At 43.5% G+C, this 24793-nt stretch overlaps 1 protein-coding gene across 2 annotated transcripts in view; it reads right to left on the reverse strand.

Annotated features, from left to right (window-relative positions):
• pgfb (placental growth factor b) overlaps positions 1-23634 on the reverse strand; it is a 30033-nt gene extending 6399 nt beyond the window's left edge. For both annotated transcript variants that reach the window (XR_016491978.1, XM_021584900.3), the window contains exon 1: positions 23019-23634. Coding sequence is in view for 1 of the 2 variants with exons in the window: in XM_021584900.3 (XP_021440575.1) it covers positions 23019-23087 (69 nt within the window). In the remaining variant the exon portion in view is untranslated. The remainder of the gene's footprint in view (positions 1-23018) is intronic.
• Between the last annotated feature and the right edge of the window lie 1159 nt (positions 23635-24793).

The following is a 24793-nucleotide window of genomic DNA, read 5'->3' on the forward strand; positions in this document are numbered from 1 at the left end:
CTCTTATATACCACATTCCTCTCGGTGCCCAACTGTTTAGGTTCAAAACCTGTTTCCTGTGGTGTAAGATTCAGCTCTCTATTTATTTTCCCGTTGGCGGCTTCCCCCTCTGTCTTGATTTTTCCCATCGTCCAATGATAAACAGTATGCATTTCTCATTGGGCTGGAATAACACAAAACCTCTGGGTGACTCCATTGCATGAGCTCAGGAAGAGAAACCTCTATTTGTTCAAATATCCTCCAGCAGGACCATTGGACAGACAGGCGACCAACAACCTGCTTCCTCATTCTGTCATCGACACCAGTGTTGAGTTTCACAGGCTGATTGTCTGTGATGAGTACCTGATGACAAGTATTTTGATACACTGTCTGGATATCCATCCAACTACTGTGTGTGTGTAACAATGCTGGTCCAACAGTTACCATTGCCTACAATGGAAAATAACGGCATACGAGCAAAGAGACAAAGGACAGTCAGATGAAGTAAATCGGAGGTCTGTTTAATACTCTGTTAAAACCATCTATTAGAGGCCTCCTGAGGTTCTTGAGGTGTCACTACAGACCAGGGTTCGATCCCAGGCTGTGTCACAACCAGCTGTGACCGGGAGTCCCATAGGGCAGTACATAATTGGCCCAGCGTCATCCAGGTTAGGGGAGGGTTTGGCCGGGGGGGAGGGGGGCTTTACTTGGCTCATTGTGGTCGAGTGACTCCTTGTGGCAGGCCTGCAGGCTGACTTCAGTCATCAGGTTAAAGGTGTTTCCTCTGACACATTGGTGCGGCTGGCTTCCAGGTTAAGTGGGAAGGTGTTAAGAAGGTTAGGCAGGTCATGTTTCAGAGGACACATGACTCAACCTTTGCCTCTCCCGAGGCTGTTGGGAAGTTGCAGCGACGAGACAAAATCGCAATTAGATATCATGAAAAAAAAAAAATATATATATATACAAAAGAAAACATATATTAGAAACACCTCGACCATACTTGCAAACATTCGTTTGAGGATCAGCCAATTAAAATTGTCAATGTAGTTCCATGTGATCAAAGGCTACATGTTTGCTGTTCCCATTACGTGACCTGTTACATTCGGCCCTATGCTAACCTCACAAGGTGGCCGTGAATATTTCCTGTAACAAATTCAGATTGCTTTTGACATCTTTTCTATGGCATGCAGGGCATTTCCCACAATGGACTAAAGACAGGCATCGGTCTTGGAATGATTGTATCTGGGAGCTTGCTATGGTACTGTGAGTAACATTGGGTTTTCCCATTCATTTGCTGAATAATTCCTCGTGCCTCCATTGAGCTCAAACGCGTGCCGACGTTAGCTTGCAAGCTTGCTATGTCGAACAGGTTCAGTGACTAAGTTTTAATAATGCATTCTGCACCCGGAGGTTTCTATTTTTATTTCCATATTGTGACCAATGTTCCCCTCTAAGCTGCGTGTGATGCGTGGACACACAGTTCCCCTGGGACTGCCACTGCAGAAGAAATATCAGAGCTTGCAGAGAAGCACAAGATTGAACTTCACTCAACTTTCTAGAGTTTTCACCTTAAGTTTCCCCCTTTAGTTAACACTATCAATTTTTTGTTGTTGTTTTTGTCTTAAACAGGCAGTATTGTATTTTGAGACAGGCATGAATAAGCTAAGTAGCCAATAGGCAGAGGGTAGCATAATCTGTCTGATTATTTGTAATACTGTATTTTGTAAAGTGGTTTCTTGCATCAAACAACACAACAACATCTCCTTGTCTTAAGTAAGCAGTGCGGCTTTGCAGCGTCGTGTTTCGGAGGACGCATGGCTCTCGACATTTGCCTCTCCCAAGTCCGTAGGAGAGTTGCAGCGATGGGACTAGACTGTAACTACCAATTGGGGTAAAAATTACCAAAAATGTTTTATGGTAGCCCTACATTATGATCAAATAGCCACAGTAACCTACTTGACCACTGTTAAAACTAACTTAAAGTCGGTACCCTCAGTGTTGACAGTAAACGCTAGCCGGAAGTTACACAGAATTTTCACAACGATAAAGTTTGCGCTCAGCAGACCTGAAATTTGCTCAGTGACTAAAATAGTTAGAGGGAACATTGATTGTGACTGATCATTTATATTAAATAGCTAATACATTAAAGTCAAATTGCATTCCCTGTGTTGTTGTATTTATATTGGTTCATTCTGATTTCATGGGAAGACATTCTGAGAAAAAGTTGTCTAAGTCTTTACATAAAGTGCATTCAGAAAGTATTCACACCCCTTGACTTTTTCCACATTGTTTTGTGTTACAGCCTGAATTTAAAATAGATTACATAGAGATTTTTTGGACGCTGGCCTACACACAATAATGTCAAAGTGCAATTATGTTTTTGACATTTTTACAAATTAATAAAAAATATATTGAGTCAATAAGTATTCAACCCCTTTGGTACGGCAAGCCTAAATAAGTGCAGGAGTAACAAGTCACATAATAAGTTGCACGGACTCACTTTGTGTGCAATAATAGTGTTTAACATGATTTTTGAATGACTACCTCATCTCTGTACCCCACACATACAATTATCTATAAGGTCCCTCAGTCGAGCAGTAAATTTCAAACACAGATTCAACCACAAAGACCAGGGAGGCTTTCCAATGCCTTGCTAAGAAGGGCTTAGCTGAGATGAGTAAAAAAAAAGCAGACATTGAATATTCCTTTGAGCATGGTGAAGTTATGAATTACACTTTGGATGGTATATCAAAACACCCAGCAGTGGTGTGTATTCATGGATGCCAAGGGAAGCCAGGCTTCCCCCAAAAATGTAAAATAAAAAAACATAGAAAATAATTCATCTTTTGTCTCTCTGTGTTTTCATACTTTTCCTTCAATTCTCAAATTGCGCGTAACTGCGCGTAATGATGGTGACAGGTGTGCACCAGAACGAGCAGCCTGGTGACCTAGAGGCCGGAGAGGGAGCACACGTGGCACCATCTTTCTGATACTATCTGGTCATAAAGAGTATGACATTTTTGCAGCCTGTAACATTGAATGCAAGGGAAGCCAGTGAGCATTTGGCCTCCCTTGATAATTTTTTTGGGATAAAATAATAATCAATCAGCGTTAAGCTAAACTGAGTGAGTTCAACTCTGAATGGTCCTGGCACACCAAAACAAAGTGTCAAGCGAAGCCAGTTGGATTTGGCTTCACTCCAAATCACATCACATCAAGAGAAATAGGTCATGGTGTTGTTGTCCTCCGATGACTAGCTAGCTAGCTAAAATTGTCCCTTCCTAAATTAGCCATGGTTGGAGATAGGTATTTGGACATGTGGTTTTACTTAATTCTCTGTACTGGCCAATGATTATAACAGCGATTCTAATCCAACCATAAATTCATACATTGTGACCCTGGACTGAGAGGATGGAAGTCCAATATGTAGCTAGATGTAGAAGGCTAATGACAACTAGCTAACGTTGCCCACGAAAGGAAGTTAGGGTAGCGAGCAAGCATTTTTGCCAGGTAGCCTGGGACAACAAAACATAAAAGCGTGTACTGTATGAATGAGTCATAGACCGTTTCATCAACAAGAAAGAGAGGAAGATGGCATTGGCGTTTTTCTGCAAGTAAGGTGAGTCATCATGTTTTTTCTACTTGCATGAACGCACGCATGCACGCACACAGGCACGTGCGCACAAACACAAATCAGAACCATTGACAGCCACATCATATTTAGCTTACGTTGATTGGACTAAATTGTCTTTGGTATCTTTTAGTTGTCACTGTATTAGACTAAACATAGGTGATATGATGAAGTTGAAATGGTGCTGGAATAGTGGAAACAGCTCCTGTTTTCTTTGTGACTTGCGGTAACTCTGTGGTTCTAAATCAATAGTTGTTTAGTTGTCCAAAAATGTTGGAAACATGAACTTGCTTGACCATGCTGTAGCCTAGGTCTTGTAACTGTTTGTTACATGTAATATGCTTTGTGGAATTCACCGGACAGAGGTTGCTCTCTGGTTTTGTGACGAATTTATTCTGCCACCGTGTCTTCTTATTGCCTCATCCTATATATCACGGTGTCAAGGCAAATTAACTAACATGTTATAGAGCAAACAACGCAATTATCACCACCGAGCACGCCCCCATTCTCATCCACGGGGCTGTAGTGGAGCAGGTTGAGAGCTTCAGGTTTCTTGGTGTCCACATCACCAACAAACTATCATGGTGCAAACACACCCAGACAGTCGTGAAGAGGGCACGACAATGCCTATTCCCACTCAGGAGACTGAAAAGATTTGGCATGGGTCTTCAGATCTTCAAAAAGTTCTACAGCTTCACCATCGAGAGCATCCTGATTGGTTGCATCACTGCCTGGTATGGCAACTACTCGGCCTCCGACCTGAAGGCGCTTTAGCCCCAGTACATCACTGGGGCTAAACTTCCTGTCAACCAGGACCTCTATAACAGGCGGTGTCAGAGGAAGGCCCTAAAAATGGCAAAAGACTCCAGCCAACCTAGTCATAGAGTGTTCTCTCTTCTACCGCAGGGCAAGTGCTACCGGAGCGCCAAGTCTAGGTCCAAAAGGATTCTTAACCGTTTCTACCCCCAAGACATAAGACTGCTGAACAGCTAATGGCTACCCGGACTATTTGCATTGCCCACCCCTTTTTACACTGCTGCTACTCGCTGTTTATTATCTATGCATAGTCACTTTATCCCTACTGTACGTACATGTACTTATTACCTCAATTACCTCGACTAACCTGTACCCCCGCACATTGACTCGGTATGTTTGTCATCGGCAAAGACTAGGGAGTTTTTGGGGGATAAAAAGAAAAGGAATAGAGCTAAGCACAGGCAAAGTCCTAGAGGAAAACCTGGTTGAGTCTGCTTTCCAACAGACACTGGGAGACAAATTCACCTTTCAGCAGGTCAATAACTTAAAACACAAGGCCAAATATACCAAGACAACATTGAATGTTCCTGAGTGGCCAGTTTTTACTTAAATCGGCTTGAAAAGCTATGGCAAGACTTAAATGGCTGTCTAGCAATGATCAACAACCAACTTGACAGAGCTTGATAGGAATATTAAGAGAATAATGTGCAAATATTGTACAATCCAGGTGTGAAAAGCTCTTGAGAGACTTACCCAGAAAGACTCACAGCTGTAATCGCTGACAAAGGTGATTCTAACATGTATTGACTCAGGAGTGTGAATACTCACAGTACCATTCAAAAGTTTGGAAACACCTACTCATTCCAGAGTTTTTCTTTATTTTTTTACTATTTTCTACATTGTCAATCAATGCGAAATATTTCAACGTTTCTTCAAGTGCAGTCGAAAAAAACATAGAGCACTATGATGAAACTGGCTCTCATGAGGACCGCCACAGGAAAGGAAGACCGAGAGTTACCTCTGCTGCAGAGAATACATTCATCAGACTTACCAGCCTCAAATTGCAGCCAAAATAAATGCTTCACGGAGTTCAAGTAACAGACACATCTCAACATCAACTGTTCAGAGGAGACTGTGTAAATCAGACCTTCACGGTTGAATTGCTGCAAGAAATCACTACTAAATGACACCAATAAGAAGAAGAGACTTGCTTTGGGCCAAGGAACAAGAGCAATGGACATTAGACCGGTAGAAATCTGTCCTTTGGTCTGATGAGTCCAATTTTGAGATCGATTTGTCTCTGTGAGACGCGTGGTAGTAGCATGGAGGAGGAGGTGTGATGGTGTGGGGGTGCTGTGCTGGTGACACTGTCTGTGATTTATTTAGAATTCAAGGCACACTTAACCATGCACATAGTGGGACTATCATTTGTTTTTCAACAGGACAATGACCTAAAACACATGTCCAGGCTGTGTAAGGGCTATTTGACCAATAAGCAGAGTGAAGGAGTGCTGCATCAGATGGCCTGGCCTGCAGAATAACCCAGCCTCAACCCAATTGAGATGGTTTGGGATGAGTTGGACCGCAGAGTGAAGCAAAAGCAGCCAACAAGTGCTCAACATATGTGGGAACTCCTTCAAGAAAGTTATAAAAGCATTCCTCATTAAGCTGGTTGAGAGAATTCCAAGAGTGGGTGTTACGGATACAAGTATCCTGTGTGTGTATCCTGTGTGCGTGTGTTTCTTTTCTCTCCTTCTCCCCTCACAGGTGAAAATCATCACTCCCCAATCAGTCAACAATCAATCATCAATCAGAAGACACACCTCCTGTTTCCTACCCTATCACAGTTCCTTCCCCATGGTTTAAAAACCCCATCATTTGTTTGCTCTAGAGCGCAATCTCTCTGTAAATGCCATGTATGTAGATCTCTGTGTTTCACTCTCTCTTTGTGTCTTAACGTCTTCTTTTGTTTGAGCACCTCCGTAGCACTTTGTCATCCCCTGTGAGTATTGTTTTTGGTTATGGTGTTTGTGTTTGATTGCTGGTGGGAAAAGGGGGAAACCATGACAAGTCGGCCATGGGCATACACTACCCGTAGGTAGACTTTGTTAAATACACTAGTTAGAACTGGGCGGACCACCCACTGTATTTTTGGTTAGTTAGTTAGCTGTTGTTGAAATAGGCTAGTCTAGCTTAGGGGTGTTTTTGAATGCTTATTGTTTCTTTCCTTGGGTCCAGCTCAGACCCTTTTCCTGCTCCCCCCCCATTACCGTGTGTTTATAAATAAACCTTGAGTTTGACGGTAGATTTCAGTTGTCCTGGTTATTTCGTTCACACTTTTACTTTGTCACAATTATAATTTGCATGAGTTATGTTACGCGTCTCATTACCATCCCCCCCTAGACTGTCGGGCCAGGGATTCGTAACAGTGGGCAAAGCTGCCATCAAGGGAAAGGGTGGCTACTTTGAAGAATCTCAAATATGTTTAACACGTTTTTGGTTACTACATGATTCCATATGTGTTTCATAGTTTTGATGTTTCACTATTGTTCTACAATATAGAAAGTAGTACAAATAAAGAGAAACCCTTGAATGAGTAGGTGTCCAAACATTTGACTGCTACTGTATGTAGATAAGATATTTCTGTATTTTAAATACATTTGGAAACATTTTTTAAAGACTTTATCATTATGGGGTATTTTGTTACCTTTTAACTAGGCAAGTCAGTTAAAAACACATTCTTATTTGCAATGAGAGCCTATGAACAGTGGGTTAACTACCTGTTCAGGGGCAGAATGACAGATTTGTACCTTGTCAGCTCAGGGGTTTGAACTTGCAACCGGGGGTTTGAACTTGCAACTTACTAGTCCAATGCTCTAACCACTAGGCTATGCTGCCGCTTGTGTGTAGATGGGTGTGAATCCATTTTGAATTCAGGCTGTAACACAACGTGGAATAATTGAAGGGTTATGAGTACTTTCTGAAGGCACTGTATATATTATTAATATCCGTAGCCTCGTGTGTCCCCCACCTCCCCACTAACTGATCATCACAGAAATGGCTTCCTTCCTGTTGTGGACCAGAATAAATCAGATAGGGAGGATGATAGCTGTCAGTGGTTCGCTGCGGTCAGCTAAATTTGTCCAAACAATGTGAATGAAGAGGAATGTCCAGCTTTCATAACTATGATCCATCTGTTATCGTGACAGCAGACGCCTGACACACACACTTCCTCCTAAGTGCCTTTCATTTTCCTGTGGCAGTCAGGCCTTGGCTGAAGAGGGTTCAGAATCTCTCTGTTCAACATCAGGAGACATTACAGAGATACAAGAGATGTTACAAAGTCATAAGCAGGGAGCGCAGAAACAACCAAACATGCAAGTCCTCCCAATATCTCCTGACATTCTACACACAAGCACCAGGATAACCTGGCTGTCATTGGTCCTTGGGGTCTCCACCTACCCCATCATAGGCCTGTGGGTAGTCCCCCTGTGGGCCTGTGTGTAGGCCTGTGCGTGGCTGTTGTGTGCTAACTGTGAAACTGCTACGCAATTCTCCTCTATGAAGGGATACATTTAACATCAGTTAACTACAGTGGCCACCAATAAAACATCCCTCTTCATGCACAGCATGGTGAAGGCTGAGTTCACCAGCGTTATTGTTCAAGTAATTTCCCACTCAGCGGGGCATTGATTAATGTTTTCATATGCGGAGGTAAAAACATAAATCCTTTACCAGTGTTAATTGGCATATGATTCGGGCCTCTTCTTTTCATGCGGTTTGGGAGGATCTCCACTCCACCAAATCACAAGGTCTTTTTGGACAAGGTCTGACATGCCTTTGGGTGTGTGATGGGGCGGGGAGGATTTGGTGTGGATTTTCCGAGCCTGGCGTAAGTCTGGCGTCTGGACACGACAAGGCAGTCTCTTGGCACCGTCTGTGGCCATGAGCAGGGGAGCGGGGTTTGGCAGATTAGCAAGGCTGCATGAAGATCCTCACGTAGCAGCTCCTTACTCTTTGGGTGTGTGAGTATGTGAGAAAGAGCGAGGTTTGGGAGATAATTCAGGTCTGAGGAAAAATTTCAAAATGACTCAGTATAAACTGGGAAACTTCTTAGTTTTGTCCCACTCTAGACTCATCACAGTTCGTCTTATTCCTTCAGCTTGTCTGAGACACGTATACAGACCCCCCTGGCGTAGAATATGACCATAGCCCACATTTGTATGTGCTGTATTAATAGGTATTGAACAGCTAACCTGTGTCCTATGCGGGTATCAGAAGAGAATTCAATATCAATTCCTTGGGGATTTCAGAAGCAGTAGGCCTAATACAAGCACTAAGGGAGTCGGTCAATTGGCTGTATGAGGGAGCGGGTCTGTATGCCGGTCAATAGGCTGGTGTTTTGCCAGAGGGCTCCCAGAGAGAGGCAATTCTCACTGTCTGGAGGAGAAGCAGGGTTCAAGCTCCTCCATGCCTTTCCCTGTATTCATTGGAGAGGTTTTCATGGTAATCTCTTCACATCCATTCCTCAAGGCCACTGTGTTACTGTACTCAATACAAAACTGCTCCCTAAGACAGGGCACTAATGCACTTCACACATTACATCTGCTAATTTCCTTTGTCTGAACTCAGGTTTCACTCAGATATTGTCACCCATTAAAGAACAGGCTCGTATGCAACTTTATAGTACATGCAAATACTTTTAAATGACTCACAATCTCTTAGGGAAAAAATATATAAACTTCTGGAACCAAGACTTAAAAATAATTGACATTGGCACAAGATGGAGGGAATGTTAGAACATAACTAACGAAACTGAAAATGTTGCTTATATTATTTTTGCTTATGTATAGAATGTATTACATGAGACAAAATTCACAAATTCCACAGCCCAACAGTAGAGTCATGTTTTAAGTGTAACACTAACTATTACTCAATAATCCATGCATTCTGGGAATGTCAGAAGTATTACAATGTACTACAATGTAAATGTACTTTTAATCTGTCTGTCTGCATATGTCAAGACATGGCATATGAGGGTGCATTGAGACAACCGATGGGTTGGATGATACTGTTCTCGTCAATCATCTTGAAAAAAGGTATATTTTAAAAACTGGAAGTCAACCAGTTCTCAATCGTTAACACAATGGAAAGGTCAAATGCTTTATTATCTAAATGTTGAAAGTGGGTGAGCAAAGGAGAGAAACAGAATGATGCCGTTTGAGGCCATGCGGTGGGGAGTGTGATACAGGCTCTAGAGATGGGGGTGTGAGCAGGTGGGTCTGGACATGGGTGATGTTGCGGATGTTTGTGTTCTCGTTTTGTACGTGTATATTTTGTATTAAAAAAGATTTGATCAGAAAATCTTACCCAAACAAATCTCCTGTGTCTGATTCCCTCTCTCTCCTGTATCTGATTCCCTCTCTCTCCTGTATCTGATTCCCTCTCTCCTGTATCTGATTCCCTCTCTCCTGTATCTGATTCCCTCTCTCTTGTGTCTGATTCCCTCTCTCTTGTGTCTGATTCCCTCTATCCTGTGTCTGATTCCCTCTATCCTGTGTCTGATTCCCTCTCTCCTCTGTCTGATTCACCCTCTCTCCTGTGACGGATTCCCTCTCTCCCTTGTCTGATTCACCCTCTCCCTTGTCTGATTCACCCTCTCTCCTGTACCTGATTCACCCTCTCTCCTGTACCTGATTCACCCTCTCTCCTGTACCTGATTCACCCTCTCTCCTGTACCCGATTCACCCTCTCTCCTGTACACTGATTGTCCCTCTCTCCTGTACACTGATTGTCCCTCTCTCCTGTATCCGATTGTCCCTCTCTCCTGTATCTGATTGTCCCTCTCTCCTGTATCTGATTGTCCCTCTCTCCTGTATCTGATTGTCCCTCTCTCCTGTATCTGATTGTCCCTCTCTCCTGTATCTGATTGTCCCTCTCTCCTGTATCTGATTCACCCTCTCTCCTGCATTATGAAACAACTTTAACTGCTGGATGAGAGTGTGCTCCCTCCCTGGGTCAGATGGGAGGCCCTAGCTGGGCTTCATGCTCCGAGGCCCTGTGCTTGTGCTTCATTCTACTACAGTACTCCTCTCTCCTGACTCCCACACAGCTGAGCTGTGTCATTGTTAACCTTCTCGCTCTTGATGCCGTCTGTGGGAGGCAGGGCAGGAAGTTTAAGGAGCAAAAATAAAACAAAATGGAGACCAAACAATAATTGTCCTTCAGGACTTCTTGGATGTGAGTCTCAAATGTCAGCTGAGAGGCTGAGACGACCTGTTCGTTTATTGCAATTGCTGTACTGCTAATTACCACCACACCAATCACAACACCCCAGGACATAATAGAGGACTACAGACAAACACTACTACTTATTTGCCTTCTTACCCTGAGAGGTCGAAGAGATGATGGGAGACTGTTACAATAACTATGACATTGAAAGATGAAAAGTCCCATAAAATTAGGATAATATTGTTCAGGAACAGCCATGTGTATAACCTCTTATGAGTCCTGCAAGAGGTTTTGCCAAATCAAACATTCCTGTTCATAACACACATCAAAGTCTTAAAGGGATGCTTTGGGATTTTGGCAATGAGGCCCTTTATCTACTTCCCCAGTCAGATGAACTGGTGGATACCATTTTTATGTCTCTGCATGCAGTTTAAAGGAAGTTTCTAACTAGCGCTGGAGCAATTGCTAACTAGCATTAGTGCAATGACTGGAAGTCTATGGGTATCTGCTAGCATACTAGTAGATACCCATAGACTTTCAGTCATTGCCATAACGCTTGTTAGCATTAGCTCACGAAATTACCTCTAACTTCCTTCATACTTCACACAGAGACATAAATGTGGTATCCACGAGTTCATCTGACTTTGGGGAAGTAGATAAAGGGCCTCATTGCCAAAATCCTGAAGTATCCCTTTAAAACCATAGCTTCATGGTCCAAACAGACAGGGCCTTTTCTTCTCCTGAGTGGTTGTATTGGTGGAAGTTACACTGCACTTGATTACATCATCTGTCTGTCTCCTCTCCTGTTGGACTGTCAACCTGCTACAGTACAGCGTGAGATGACCAGTTATTACCGGACAGAGGAGAAAGGTTTTAGAAACTAGAAAGAGATCGTATGGTAATAGGCCCATTTTGGGCAATAAGGACATCTTCAATCACTAGTTGATAGTGGAGTAAAACAAAAAGCCAGTTGATATCCAACAGACACACACCAGCCCCAAAACATCACTGTGATAGTGTGTCTCATTACAGTGTAGAAAATACACAGGACAGAAAGCATAATGTTCTTTGTCTTTCACGTAAGCTTTTTCAGGGAAAGGGACCGGGAACGGGGAAAACTCAGACACAAATTAAGGTGGCCTGAATCTGCGGCAATACCATTGTGGGTTGGCAGGCCCTGGATGAGTTGCAGGTCAGTGAGTGTATGTGTTAGGAGAGCTAAGGGAAAAACAGCCACCATCCCACCCCCACCTCAGGATTCAATCCAGTGGAGCACAGCAGCTCCCCTTCTGGGGTGCCCTGGTCCAAAACACAGGGTCCACTGGAAATGTGTCAAGTTGTAGGTCTCCTGCTGAATGGTGAGTCTGACTCTAAACTTGAGACCACACAGGTCAGTGGTCAGTCACTAGCAAAGACACACAACAAACTGACAATCAATCAAATAATTGACATTTAATGGTCATGGATTCCAGCTCCACAAATCCACCATAACATGAATAACAAGGTTTTCAATGAGCTGGTGTAACGCTGTATCGATCACCACTGTCTGAAAGGGAGAGCACTGCTGTTTTGTATATATTAGGTGAACATAGCCCTAATGACAGCAGCCCCCCTGTGGGTCTGACAATGTCCATCTGGAGCTCCAGGGTGGTCATAGCTCCATGATCAGAGAGCATTCCCCAAATACCACCAATCCAACGCCCACTGAACACACGTCTCATCAGTATACACACAGCATATTTAAGATACATTTTAGTATACAGGTGAAATATAAACATTGTAGGATCATTTAAAAACTGGATATAAGCCAAAAATATACTCCTAAAAGAGCAGTACTTATTGGGCTTGGGTTAATGGAAGAGTACAAGTGAATTAATGGTAGTATAGTAGCTGTGTTACTGCGTGTTTCAGGAACATAGACATCCATTTGGGGAGAAACAGAAAACACCACAGTAGGCTCTGCTGATAGCTTGTGATGTATTCATTTGATGAAGGGTGGGATTACTGTCTGGAAGAACACAGTCCTGAAAACCAAAACCTGTCAAAGGAAGTCTACAGGTAGCACAGTACTTCACTGGGTGCAACTTGCATTGTCTTCTTAAAGAAGAAGACCAAGGTGCAGCGTAGTGAGCGTACATATTCCTTTTTATTATGGATGATGCCAACAAAAAACATATAAAAACAACCGTGACGCTTAAGGGCAAAGTGCCACTAACAAAGATAACTACCCACACCGAAAGGAGGGGAAAAGGGCTACCTAAGTATGGTTCCAGACACAATCAGAGACAACGATAGACAGCTGAACCATACCCGGCCAAAACATAGAAACACAAAATTGTAGAAAACAAAACATAGAATGCCCACCCCAAATCACACCTTGACCAAACCAAATAGAGACATAAAAAGGCTCTCTAAGGTCAGGGCGTGACAACACTGCCTTGTTCAGGGGCAGAACGGGGATTCAATCTTGCAACCTTTCGGTTGCTAGTCCAATGCTCTAACCACTAGGCTACCTGCATGCAAACTAGCTATGTAGGTAAGGGCCTATTTAAATTTGTTAAATGCTGTTTTAGATAGAGCTCATTTCCCCATATGTATTTGCGAGCACACACACACTAATCGGGCCCTGGATTACACTAATGGCTGCTGATGCTAGCTTCTGACTAAAACGACATATACTGCAGTAACAAAGGACACACACACACACACACACACACACACACACACACACACACAATCTAAAGAATAAGGGTGATCGGTGGTAATTGTGGTCCCTGCTACAGTAAATGCTGTACACCCTGTGTAAACTACAGTAAATTACAGCCAGATGGGAGATTAAAGCCTGGTGAGTGGACTGTTGCCCCGAGCGCCACCGCTCCCCAGTCCCCACCCCCGTAGGAGGAAGGAGAAATCCATATTTCCTGATTGTGATTGTACATCTCCCCTGGGCCAGGGAATACAACTAAAGAGGAGTAACGACCTAAAGACCTTTGTCAGTATAACAACATAACAACTACAACAAACATGACAGCCAGCAGCACCTTGCCATTGTCTGTCCAAACAGTCTGGCATGCTCATTCACCTCATCTGGATCACATAAGACCTCTGAAATAGAGCTACCCGGAGCATGAGGAGGAAGTTAAAGGTGGAATTGATCTGTGTGTGTGTGTGTGTGTGTGTGTGTGTGTGTGTGTGTGTGTGTGTGTGTGTGTGTGTGTGTGTGTGTGTGTGTGTGTGTGTGTGTGTGTGTGCGCGTGTGTGTGTTTTTGTGTTTGTGGTCATAGAGAGCGAGTGTGACCAGTTATCTGCTATGTAACCTAGTGTCAGGTGTTTACTTTGAGGCCTGGCTGGGTTGCCTACCACAGGGCCAGTGTATAAATAGATACATCTCTTCAGTATAGGCCAGGCCAGGGTAATTGGCTGTATGTGACACAGATGGTCAGACTCAAGTATTGTTTTGCTCTGAGTGTTGATGTAAAGGAAACACCTGTACAGAATCACCTCCTCACTCACACAAACACAGCACCGGGTGTTAGAGGCTTTCCTCTGTGCACCAGCTCAGGGACGCTCAGGAAATGAATCAATTGTGAAATGTTATGATAAAGACCTTCACCCATATCAGAGGATAGCACTCTCTCAGAGAGTCAAAGGAGGTAAACAAGGAGGGAAATTCTCATCAAACACAAACCCTCTTCTGGGAACGGAGACAGAGGAACAGTGTTCTACCCGTTCATTCATCATAGAGGTTTTCAATGCATAGATAATCCACTATAGAGGAGAACATTATGAGACAGCCACCACTGTGTGAAATTCTTACTTACTCATCTTCATAGGGAATCTGTTATAAGGTAAGCAACATCATTGAGACACTTCCCATGGTTTTGGTAGCAGGTGTTGGAAGGTTACTGTCAGGGCAGTGGGCTGATTGGAGTGTAGTCATTGACCCTTAGTGTGAATGCAGCTAGTGAAGACAGGATGTCAGTGCTGGTACACACACGGTGCTACAGTCGTCATTTTACACACACAACCATCAGTACCCTCACACCTTGGTGCCCAGGGCAGGAAGTGCTAAAAATACATAGAACAGGAAAGACAGAGCAGAAAATAAATGGAATGTGAGCGTTTGTCTCTGATGTAAGATGGGGTTGGTGACTGGATGATCGTCAGACGGTGAGACAGCCAGGCCACCATTGTTCTAGAAGGAAACCCAGGTGCTTCCTATCCTGACTGTATGGAGAGAACCAATCTACGACAGTGACTGTCTCTAACGAATGGAACACTGACAAAAAAATACACACTCAGATGAATGCATGTCTGCAAACACAAGAGATGCACAGACAGTCAGGCACGCACACACATACACACACACACGCATGCATTCACACACACACACACACACACACACACACACACACACACACACACACACACACACACACACACACACACACACACACACACACACACACACACACACACACACTTAGATAAAAGGGTTCCAAACGGGTTCTTTGGCTGTCCCCATAGCAGAACCCTTTTTGGTTCTCTTATGTTTAAAGGGTTCTACGTGGAATCCTAAAGGGTTCTTCAAAGGGGACAGCCAAAGAACCCTTTAAGGTTCTAGATAGCACCTTCTTCAGTGTGCTTTTGTTCCTGAGAAAGGAGCAGGATGGGTAATTGGCACAGGTCTGAAAACACTTCATGGTCCAGTCTGCCTAAACGTTCCTCTCGGACAAGAGTCGTAAAAAAACGTGTGTCCACAGTGGCAGCAATGACACTGACGAGAAATCATCATCAATTAAAGGTGGATATTTCAGAGAGGAGAAACAACTCCACCCTAAAATAGCCAGAGCGTAGAAGAGGGACATTTATAAATGGTATCCCCAACCGCATAGCCTATGTTTGCTTTTCCATTCTGGTTGGCCGGCATGCAGAATGGTTTACTGTGGGCCCAGCAGGGTAGATACAGTTGAAGTCGGAAGTTTACATACACTTAGGTTGGAGTCATTAAGACTCATTTTTCAACCACTCCACAAATTTCTTGTTAACAAACTATAGTTTTTTGCAAGTCGGTTAGGACATCTACTTTGTGCATGACACAAGTAATTTTTCCAACAATTGTTTACAGACAGATTATTTCACTTATATATCACTGCATTACATTTCCAGTGGATCAGATGTTTACATACACTAAGCTGACTGTGCCTTTAAACAGCTTGGAAAATTCCAGAAAATTATGTAATGGCTTTAGAAGCTTCTGATAGGCTAATTGACATCATTTGAGTCAATGGAGGTGTACCTGTGGATGTATTTCAAGGCCGACCTTGAAACTCAGTGCCTCTTTGCTTGACATCATGGAAAAATCAAAAGAAATCAGCCAAGACCTCAGAAAAAAATTGTGGACCGCCACAAGTCTGGTTCATCCTTGGGAGCAATTTCCAAACCCCTGAAGGTACTATGTTCATCTGTACAAACAATAGTAAACAAGTATAAACACCATGGGACCACGCAGCCGTCAGACCGCTCAGGAAGGAAACGCATTCTGTCTCCTAGAGATTAACGTACTTTGGTACGAAAAGTGCAAATCAATCCCAGAACAACAGCAAAGGACCTTGTGAAGATGCTGGAGGAGACCGGTACAAAGGTATCTATATCCATAGTAAAACGAGTCCTATATCGACATTACCTGAATGGCTGGGAAGCAAGGAAGAAGCCACTGCTCCAAAACCGCCATAAAAAGGCCAGACAACGGTTTGCAACTGCACGTGGGGACAAAGATGTTTGGCCATAATGACCATCGTTATGTTTGGAGGAAAAAGGGGGAGGCTTGCAAGCTGAAGAACACCATCCCAACCGTGAAGCAAGGGGTGGCAGCATCATGTTGTGGGGGTGCTTTGCTGCAGGAGGGACTGGTGCACTTCACAAAATAGATGGCTTCATGAGGAATGAAAATTATGTGGATATATTGAAGCAACATCTCAAGACATTAGTCAGGAAGTTAAAGCTTGGTCGCAAATGGATCTTCCAAATGGACAATGACCTCAAGCATACTTCCAAAGTTGTGGCAAAATGGCTTAAAGACAACAAAGTCAATGCATTGGAGTGGCCAACACAAAGCCCTGACCTCAATCACATAGAACATTTGTGGGCAGAACTGAAAAAGAGTGTGCGAGCAAGGAGGCCTACAAACCTGACTCAGTTACACCAGCTCTGTCAGGAGGAATGTGCCAAAATTCACCCAACTTATTGTGGGATGCTTGTGGAAGGCTACCCGAAACCCAAGTTAAACAATTTAAAGGCAATACTACCAAATACAAATTCAGTGTATGTAAACTTCTGACCCACTGGGAATGTGATGAAAGAAATACAAGCTGAAATAAATCATTCTCTCTACTATTATTCTGACATTTCACATTCTTAAAATAAAATGGTGATCCTAACTGATCTAAGACAGGGAATTGTTACTAAGATTAAATGTCAAGAATTGTGAAAAACTGAATATAAATGTATTTGTCTAAGGTGTATGTAAACTTCCGACTTCAACTGTACCAACATCCCAGTCGTCCTCCTCACATAAGCAGAATTACTCTGAGCACTCAGTGTCACCTAGGTAACCCAGTTGAGGATGACCTCACACAGCATACTGCGTCCAAAGCATAAGCACTTTGTTTAAGTTTCGGTACCTTGTTTAAGCTTGTTCAAATAGGCCATTACCCAAAGCCCATCCAGACCTGGTTTTCAAGTACCACATCACATTCAGTAAGATTGAATGCTTCTGGTCAGATGTGAACGTGCAAAAAGATCAATTCTGATCTTATTGCGATCCTCAAAAGTGACGCAGGGAGTGCCCCTGGAATGCTGCATATGATCAATTCATGATGAAGTGTGTGGGATTGGGAAAAAGTAGAAAACTTTGGATAAATCCTTTGGCTACTGTGTGAGACGTCTGGAAATTATTTACTGTTGCATATCAAGACTCCTAAAAGGGAAAGTAAAACATCTTATCTTGGAATAACTGTAGGAAGATGGTTTACACTCATTTTACAATCTTACAGTAAGCTGGGAACATACCCTGGACCAGCACTTAGGAAAAACATGCAGAATACCCTGGCAGCCCCAATAACAGCATTGATTTAGCAAGGCAGCAGATAAAGAGAAGCATTCCATCCAGGCTCTAGCCCAGAAAAACACTGTTATAAAGTTGTAATAAGACAATGTGTCTATTTGTCAATAACTGCTGGTGCACAATGTATAATATTAAAGAAGTATCGAGGTATTGCTTGCCAGAGGTAGAGTACCTCATGATAAGCTGTAGACCGGGCTATCTGCATTGTGTCCCACAACCCGCCAACCCCTCTTTTACGCTTCTGCTACTCTCTGTTCATCATATATGCACAGTCACTTTAACGATACCTACATGTACATACTACCTCTATAAGCCTGCCTAACAGGTGTCTGTATATAGCCTTGCTACTCTTTTTTCAAATGTCTTTCTACTGTTGTTTTATTTCTTTACTTACCTACCTTTTTTTTGGCACCATTGGTTAGAGCCTGTAAGTAAGCATTTCACTGTAAGGTTTATTCTGTTGTATTCGGCGCACGTGACAAATAAACTTTGATTTGATTTGATTAGACCACACTATCTACTAAGAGAGTACTCATCTATATTATTCGTAGCCATCTATTTGCCACCACAAACCAATGCTGGTACTAAGACCACACTCAACAAGCTGTATAAAGTCATAAGCAAAAAAAGAAAATGCTCATCCAGAAGCGGCACTCCTAGTGGCCGGGGACTTTAATGCAGGCAAACTTAAATACATTTCACCTCATTTCTACCAGCATGTCACATGTGCAACCAGAGGGGAAAAAAATCTAGACCACCTTTACTCCACACAGAGAGACGCATACAAAGCTCTCCTTCACCCTCCATTTGGCAAATCTGACCATAATTCAATCCTCCTGATTCCTGCTTACAAGCTAAAACTAAAGCAGGAAGTACAAGTGACTCTCTCAATACAAAAGTGGTTAGATGATGGGGATGCTACGCTACAGGACTGTTTTGCTAGCACAGACTGGAATATGTCCAGGATTCATCCAATGGCATTGAGGAGTATACCACCTCAGCCACCGGCTTCATCAATAAGTGCATCAACGACGTCGTCCCCACAGTGACTTCTGGTACATTACTCAACCAGAAGCCATGGATTACAGGAAACATCCGCACTGAGCTAAAGGCTAGAGCTACCACTTGCAAGGAGCTGGACACAAATATAAAAAATCCCGCTATGCCTTTAGATGAACCATCAAACAGGCAAAGCGTCAATACAGGACTAAGATTGAATCCTACATCTGCTCTGACGCTCGTCGGATGTGGCAGGGCTTGAAAACTATTACGAGCTGCGAGCTGCCCAGTGATACGAGCCTACCAGATGAGCAAATTGCCTTTTATGCACACTTTGAGGCAAGCAACACTGAAGCATGCATGAGAGCACCAGCTGTTCTGGACAACTGTGTGATCACGCTCTCCATAGCCGATGTGAGCAAGACCTTTAAACAGGTCAACATTCCTAAAGCTGTGGTGCCAGATGGATTACCAGGACGTGTACTCAAAGCATGCGCTGACCAACTGGCAAGTGTCTTCACTGACATTTTCAACCTCTCCCTGTCCTAGTCTGTAATACTTTTCAAACAGACCACCATAGTCCCTGTGCCCAAGAAAGCGAAGGTAACGTGCCTAAATGATTACCGCCCCATAGCACTCACGTCAGTAGCCATGAAGTGGTTTGAAAGGCGGGTCATGGCTCACATCAAACACACCATCATGCCAGAAACCCTAGACACACTTCAATTCGCAAACTGCCCCAGCAGATCCACAGATGACTCAATCTCAATCGCACTCCACACTGCCTTTTCCTACCTGGACAAAAGGAACACCAAAGTGAGAGGGCTGTTCATTGACTACAGCTCAGTGTTCAACACCACAGTGCCCACAAAGCTCATCACTATGCTAAGGACCCTGGGACTAAACACCTCACTCTGCAACTATATCCTGAACTTCCTGACAGGCCGCTCCCAGGTGGTAAGGGTAGGAAACAACACATCTGCCACTCTGATCCTCAACATTGGGGCCCCTCATGGGTGCGTGGTTAGTCCCCTCCTGTACTCCCTGTTCACCCACGACGGCATGGCCAAGCACCGACAATGATGAGACAGCATATAGGGAGGATGTCAGAGACCTGGCAATGTGGTGCCAGGACAACAACCTCTCTCTCAATGTGAGCAAGACAAAGGAACTGATCGTGGACTATAGGAAAGGGAGGGGCCGAACAAGCCCCCACTAACATCGATGGGACTGAAGTGGAGCTGGTCGAGAGTTTCAAGTTCCTTGGTGTCCACATCACCAACAAACTATCATGGTCCAAACACACCAATAAAGTTGTGAGGATGGCACGACAACACCTTTTCCCCCTCAGGAGACTGAAAAGATTTGGCCTGGGTCCCCAGATCCTCAAAAATGTATACAGCTGCACCATTGAAAGCATGGTATGGCAACTGCTCTGCATTTTACCGTAAGGTGCTACAGAGGGTAGTGCGTACGGCTCAGTACATCACTGGGGCCAAGCTTCCTGACATCCAGGACCTATATACTAGGCGGTGTCAGAGGAAAATGGTCAAAGACTCCAGTCACCCTAGTCATAGACTGTTCTCTCTGCTACCGCACGGTAAGTGGTACCGGAGCATCAAGTCTAGGACCAAAAGGCTTCTTAACAGCTTCTACCCCAAAGCCATAAGACTGCCGAACAACTAATCAAATGGCCACCCGGACTATCTACATTGACCCCCCCCCCCCCCCCCCATTGTTTTTACACTGCTGCTACTCGCTGTTTTTTATCTATGCATAGTCACCTTACAAATGACCTTGACTATCCTGTACCCCCGCACATTGACTCAGTACCGGTACCCCTGTATATAGCCTCATTATTATATACATTTCTTGTGTTACTTTTTGATCTATTTGATTTTTTTTACTTGAGTTTATTTGGTAAATATTTGATCAACTCTATTTTTTGAAACTGGATTGCTGGTTAGGGGCTTGTAAGTAAATATTTGATCAACTCTATTTTTTTTAACTGGATTGCTGGTTAGGGGCTTGTAAGTAAATATTTGATCAACTCTATTTTTTTAAACTGGATTGCTGGTTAGGGGCTTGTAAGTAAATATTTGATCAACTCTATTTTTTTAAACTGCATTGCTGGTTAGGGGCTTGTAAGTAAATATTTGATCAACTCTATTTTTTTTAACTGGATTGCTGGTTAGGGGCTTGTAAGTAAATATGTTGTCGGGGCATGTGACAAATAAAATTGGTTTTGATTTGATTTGATGTTGCAGCATATGAACGTGACATTTGACAAGTGTGATATATATTTTAAAGGCCTCCTTTACTGTATGTTGTAGCTCAGGGTTGTGTAGTTTACATTCCCCATCCGTCTACAAACTGCGGACACCAGCTTGACCTGATACGTGTTAAGAGCACTGGATTTTCTCACCCCTCATGTTTTTACTAAGCAGGCCATGAGCTGATTATGTGGATTAGTATTAATGATGTGGCAGCCTCAGCCCCAGACCCTGCCTCTCCCCTCCTAGACTCCCACTCTCCTACTAACTCCAGTTCCTGTAGCAGCCAGCCAGCCAGCCAGACAGCCAGCCAGCCAGCCAGCCAGCCTCTCCCTCTGAGCTCTGACCCAGGGCTCTGCTCTGCATGAAAAACCCAGAGGGGTGTGCGACTCTTGTCCCCCCATCCTTAGAGCTCAGATGAGCCTCAGAGAAGTGGAACTCAAGTCTCCTCATTCACACAACGCCTACGGGCACAGGGCAACAACTGCAGTGCCATTACGACCAATAGGCAGAGTCAGTTTATGAACAGTGAGACAATGGTTGTGAATGGGCCCTGGGAGGAGACCTGCTCTCCATTAAACATGAGTGAATGGGCCCTGGGAGGAGACCTGCTCTCCATTAAACATGAGTGGATGGGCCCTGGGAGGAGACCTGCTCTCCATTAAACATGAGTGAATGGGGCCCTGGGAGGAGACCTGCTCTCCATTAAACATGAGTGGATGGGCCCTGGGAGGAGACCTGCTCTCCATTAAACATGAGTGGATGGGCCCTGGGAGGAGACCTGCTCTCCATTAAACATGAGTGGCAGGGACTAGCGGCAGTGGAGACAGAGCCAACGATTACTCACCTTAGAGAAAGAGAGAGACTGAATGGATTCGCTCTGGTACTGCACTCACAGCAGACACATTTGCAAATGTCCAATGTCCGGTTGGTGGCACAAGTGTTATTGCAGGATGGCACAAGACTTTGAATGGGGCCTACCTCTCATTTCCGGGCAAACGTATTGCCGGTACATTTTGTGACTAAGGTTGGCAATGACAAGGCACTGAGAACACAGACCAGCTTTGTCCTAATAGGGCCCTGGATTACACTAATGGCTTCTGAGGCTAGCTTCTGACTAAAACTGCATATAGTGACAGAGGACACACACACACACACTGCCGTATTAAAGGCAGGAGAAAAGACAGTGGAGAAAATTACAGCTTTTAGCAGGTGAGGTGAAAAGTGCAGAGATGTGAATTTCTCATTACTGCACTCTCTTGCCAGTTTGACCAGAGTGACACTGCCAAGTCTCTAAGCCTCTAGCAGAATTACAAGGCTCTGTTGCTCTCCTGCCGTCCTGGAGTAGGACGTTTGGAGACAATGGTTTTCTTTTCTAACTCTGAAATTCTCATATTCAATTATGCTTAGAAAAGAACTTAGTGGCCAGAGACAGATCGAGTTTTACCTGAACCGTTCATAAAGAAATCAATCATTATATATACGATGCTCATTTGCGCATATCATTCATAAAGTTCTTAAATCGCCCAAAATGTATCCTGGAAACCCTATGAAAACTTTGAACGGTCTGAGACAGAGAGATGCAGTTTGTCACGTTCCACCTCATAACACAACTGTGTCAGCATGGCACGCGTTCAAAAAGGGATCATAGTATCATCAAGACACAATGAGAAATCGACATAGCGCTCTGAATGGCTTTTGCTGAGTCAGTTAGAAATACGTCTTTGTGGTCTAATCTGATATGTCAATACCAGTGTAATAAAAATATATGTTTACATGTATTTATAGTTATATTAGCTTGTTAACAATACGAATCACAATAATCATATGTTTCAGTGTAATCATACAAATAATCATATTGATAATTTGTTATAACATTAGACGTATCCTCAAATATTTAGGCCAATTATATGCCCTATTGGTATATCGCAATAAACTGGATATGAATTGTAGCTTGAATAAAAATGAAAATAAATATTTAATTTGCGCTGTGTTCTGTGTAGAATATTGAAACATAGCATACCTGAGCAGGTGAAAACTGAAGTTGGAGCGTCACTGCAATCTGGATGACGAACGAGGCAAAGGGTTTCATTTCGTGTTTCTTGTCAGAAGGCCAGATGATGAAGTTTTACAATGTAAGCGATATCCTCCAATGTGCAGCAGATAAGCGGAGCAGTGATTATTCTTCTCCAGTCCAGAGAAGAAATTGCAGCTGAGACACTTCTACCTCGTTCCTTCAATAACGGCGAGGCAATGACCGCTCTCAAGAGTAACCTGATGAAGTTGACCGAGCTACAGAAAAAGCCTCTCAGAACGTAAATTGATATATTTGTATAATCTTATATGCAATTTTTATTTATTATTATTTTAAATAATATTGTTTCCTTTTTGAAATAGGTTACAAAAATGTCACAGTAATACTGCACATAAAATATTCCTCCTAAACCAGACAATACTTTTACCAGAACGTGTCCAACAAATCAGCAAGTCGAAAAAAAATCTATAGATATTTTTCCAAAAGTTTACATATATGTTCCTTCCAAAAAGTGCACGAGGAGCTGCTGTCACACTTCGGTAACCTGGTTAATTTGAATGGTGGTATTTCGGTCTTGCTCTGTGCATTTCTTCGACAAAGTGACATTCTTGTCACTAATTGCCTCACTACCTCTCAACATGTTACCCATTTAAATCCCCTCCCCTCCAGTTTCCCTCAATCTCTCTCTAGTCGTGATACACTCCTCCTCTCCTCGGGAAATACTTCATGGAACTAGTGGAGGTATATGCTGTGTTCTTATGGTGTAGAGTTTTTCATCCATATACCCAGATTGTTGATAACTGTATGAATCCTTTGACATGTGTTGGGCAGTTAAGGTTCTTTCTTCTCAACAATTTATCATTGTTCAGGCCCAGAGACCAACATGGTCCCTAATTGTCAGGCTGTTAGGATTTAGACATTACAAATGTGCCAATTTACAGAAGAATGAGTGCCACTGATGACATTGTCATTAGAAAGGATACTATGCTCTTTGGCAGTCACTGTCAAACTATATCCCCCCCACTCTGATCCCCCCCCCACCCCAACCCACCCCATGTGTGCCATCAAATCTGATGCAAATAGTCTGATTTTGGGGAGACTGATTAGTACCACAATGCAAAAAAAAAAGATCAATGGTGTGCCACCAAAGCAGCTTCAGTAAGAGCATCTTATTGTTGGTGTTGTACAGTTGGTCCATTTCCAGCCTCTAGTGTATGATAATCCTATTACTTTTGTGAGATACAGAAGGTTATTTTCTACAACCGGGACATCCTCTGGCTGAGAAAGCGTTCCTGAAGGTACTCAGGACGTACAAAGTCACTTGAGCAAAGCAAACATTTATATTCCCTTTTTAGCAGGAGCATTTAATACCCTTCTCCATGGGTAAAGTTCAGGATCCAGGATGCATGGAGATTTTCTCTTTAAGAGAGATGGACTTTTCTATTTAGTTAGGTCTGAGAGACAGAGAGATTCCTTGACTGTTGACACGCAGAGTTAATCTTCTGTATGGGTCTCCTGTGTTTGCAGTAGCACAGGAATGCAAGGATTCTTCACTTGGCTTCCACACATTCCTCCAGCAGCCCTGAATGATTCCACCGCCGTCCACTATTGTACAGACCACACGTAGGATGATGGTGTTTGTAAACATTTCAGACACTCTGAGGAGTCCCAGCGATCCCCCCCCCCCCCCCCCCCCCCCCCTAGCACCACCTACACACCCAGCCCAGCTCTATGGACCATGGGTCAGCGCAAATGGACATGGA

This window comes from Oncorhynchus mykiss, chromosome 25 (genome assembly GCF_057628025.1).
Source record: "Oncorhynchus mykiss isolate SJ-2025 chromosome 25, ASM5762802v1, whole genome shotgun sequence".
In the NCBI taxonomy this organism is placed as follows: Eukaryota; Metazoa; Chordata; class Actinopteri; order Salmoniformes; family Salmonidae; genus Oncorhynchus; species Oncorhynchus mykiss.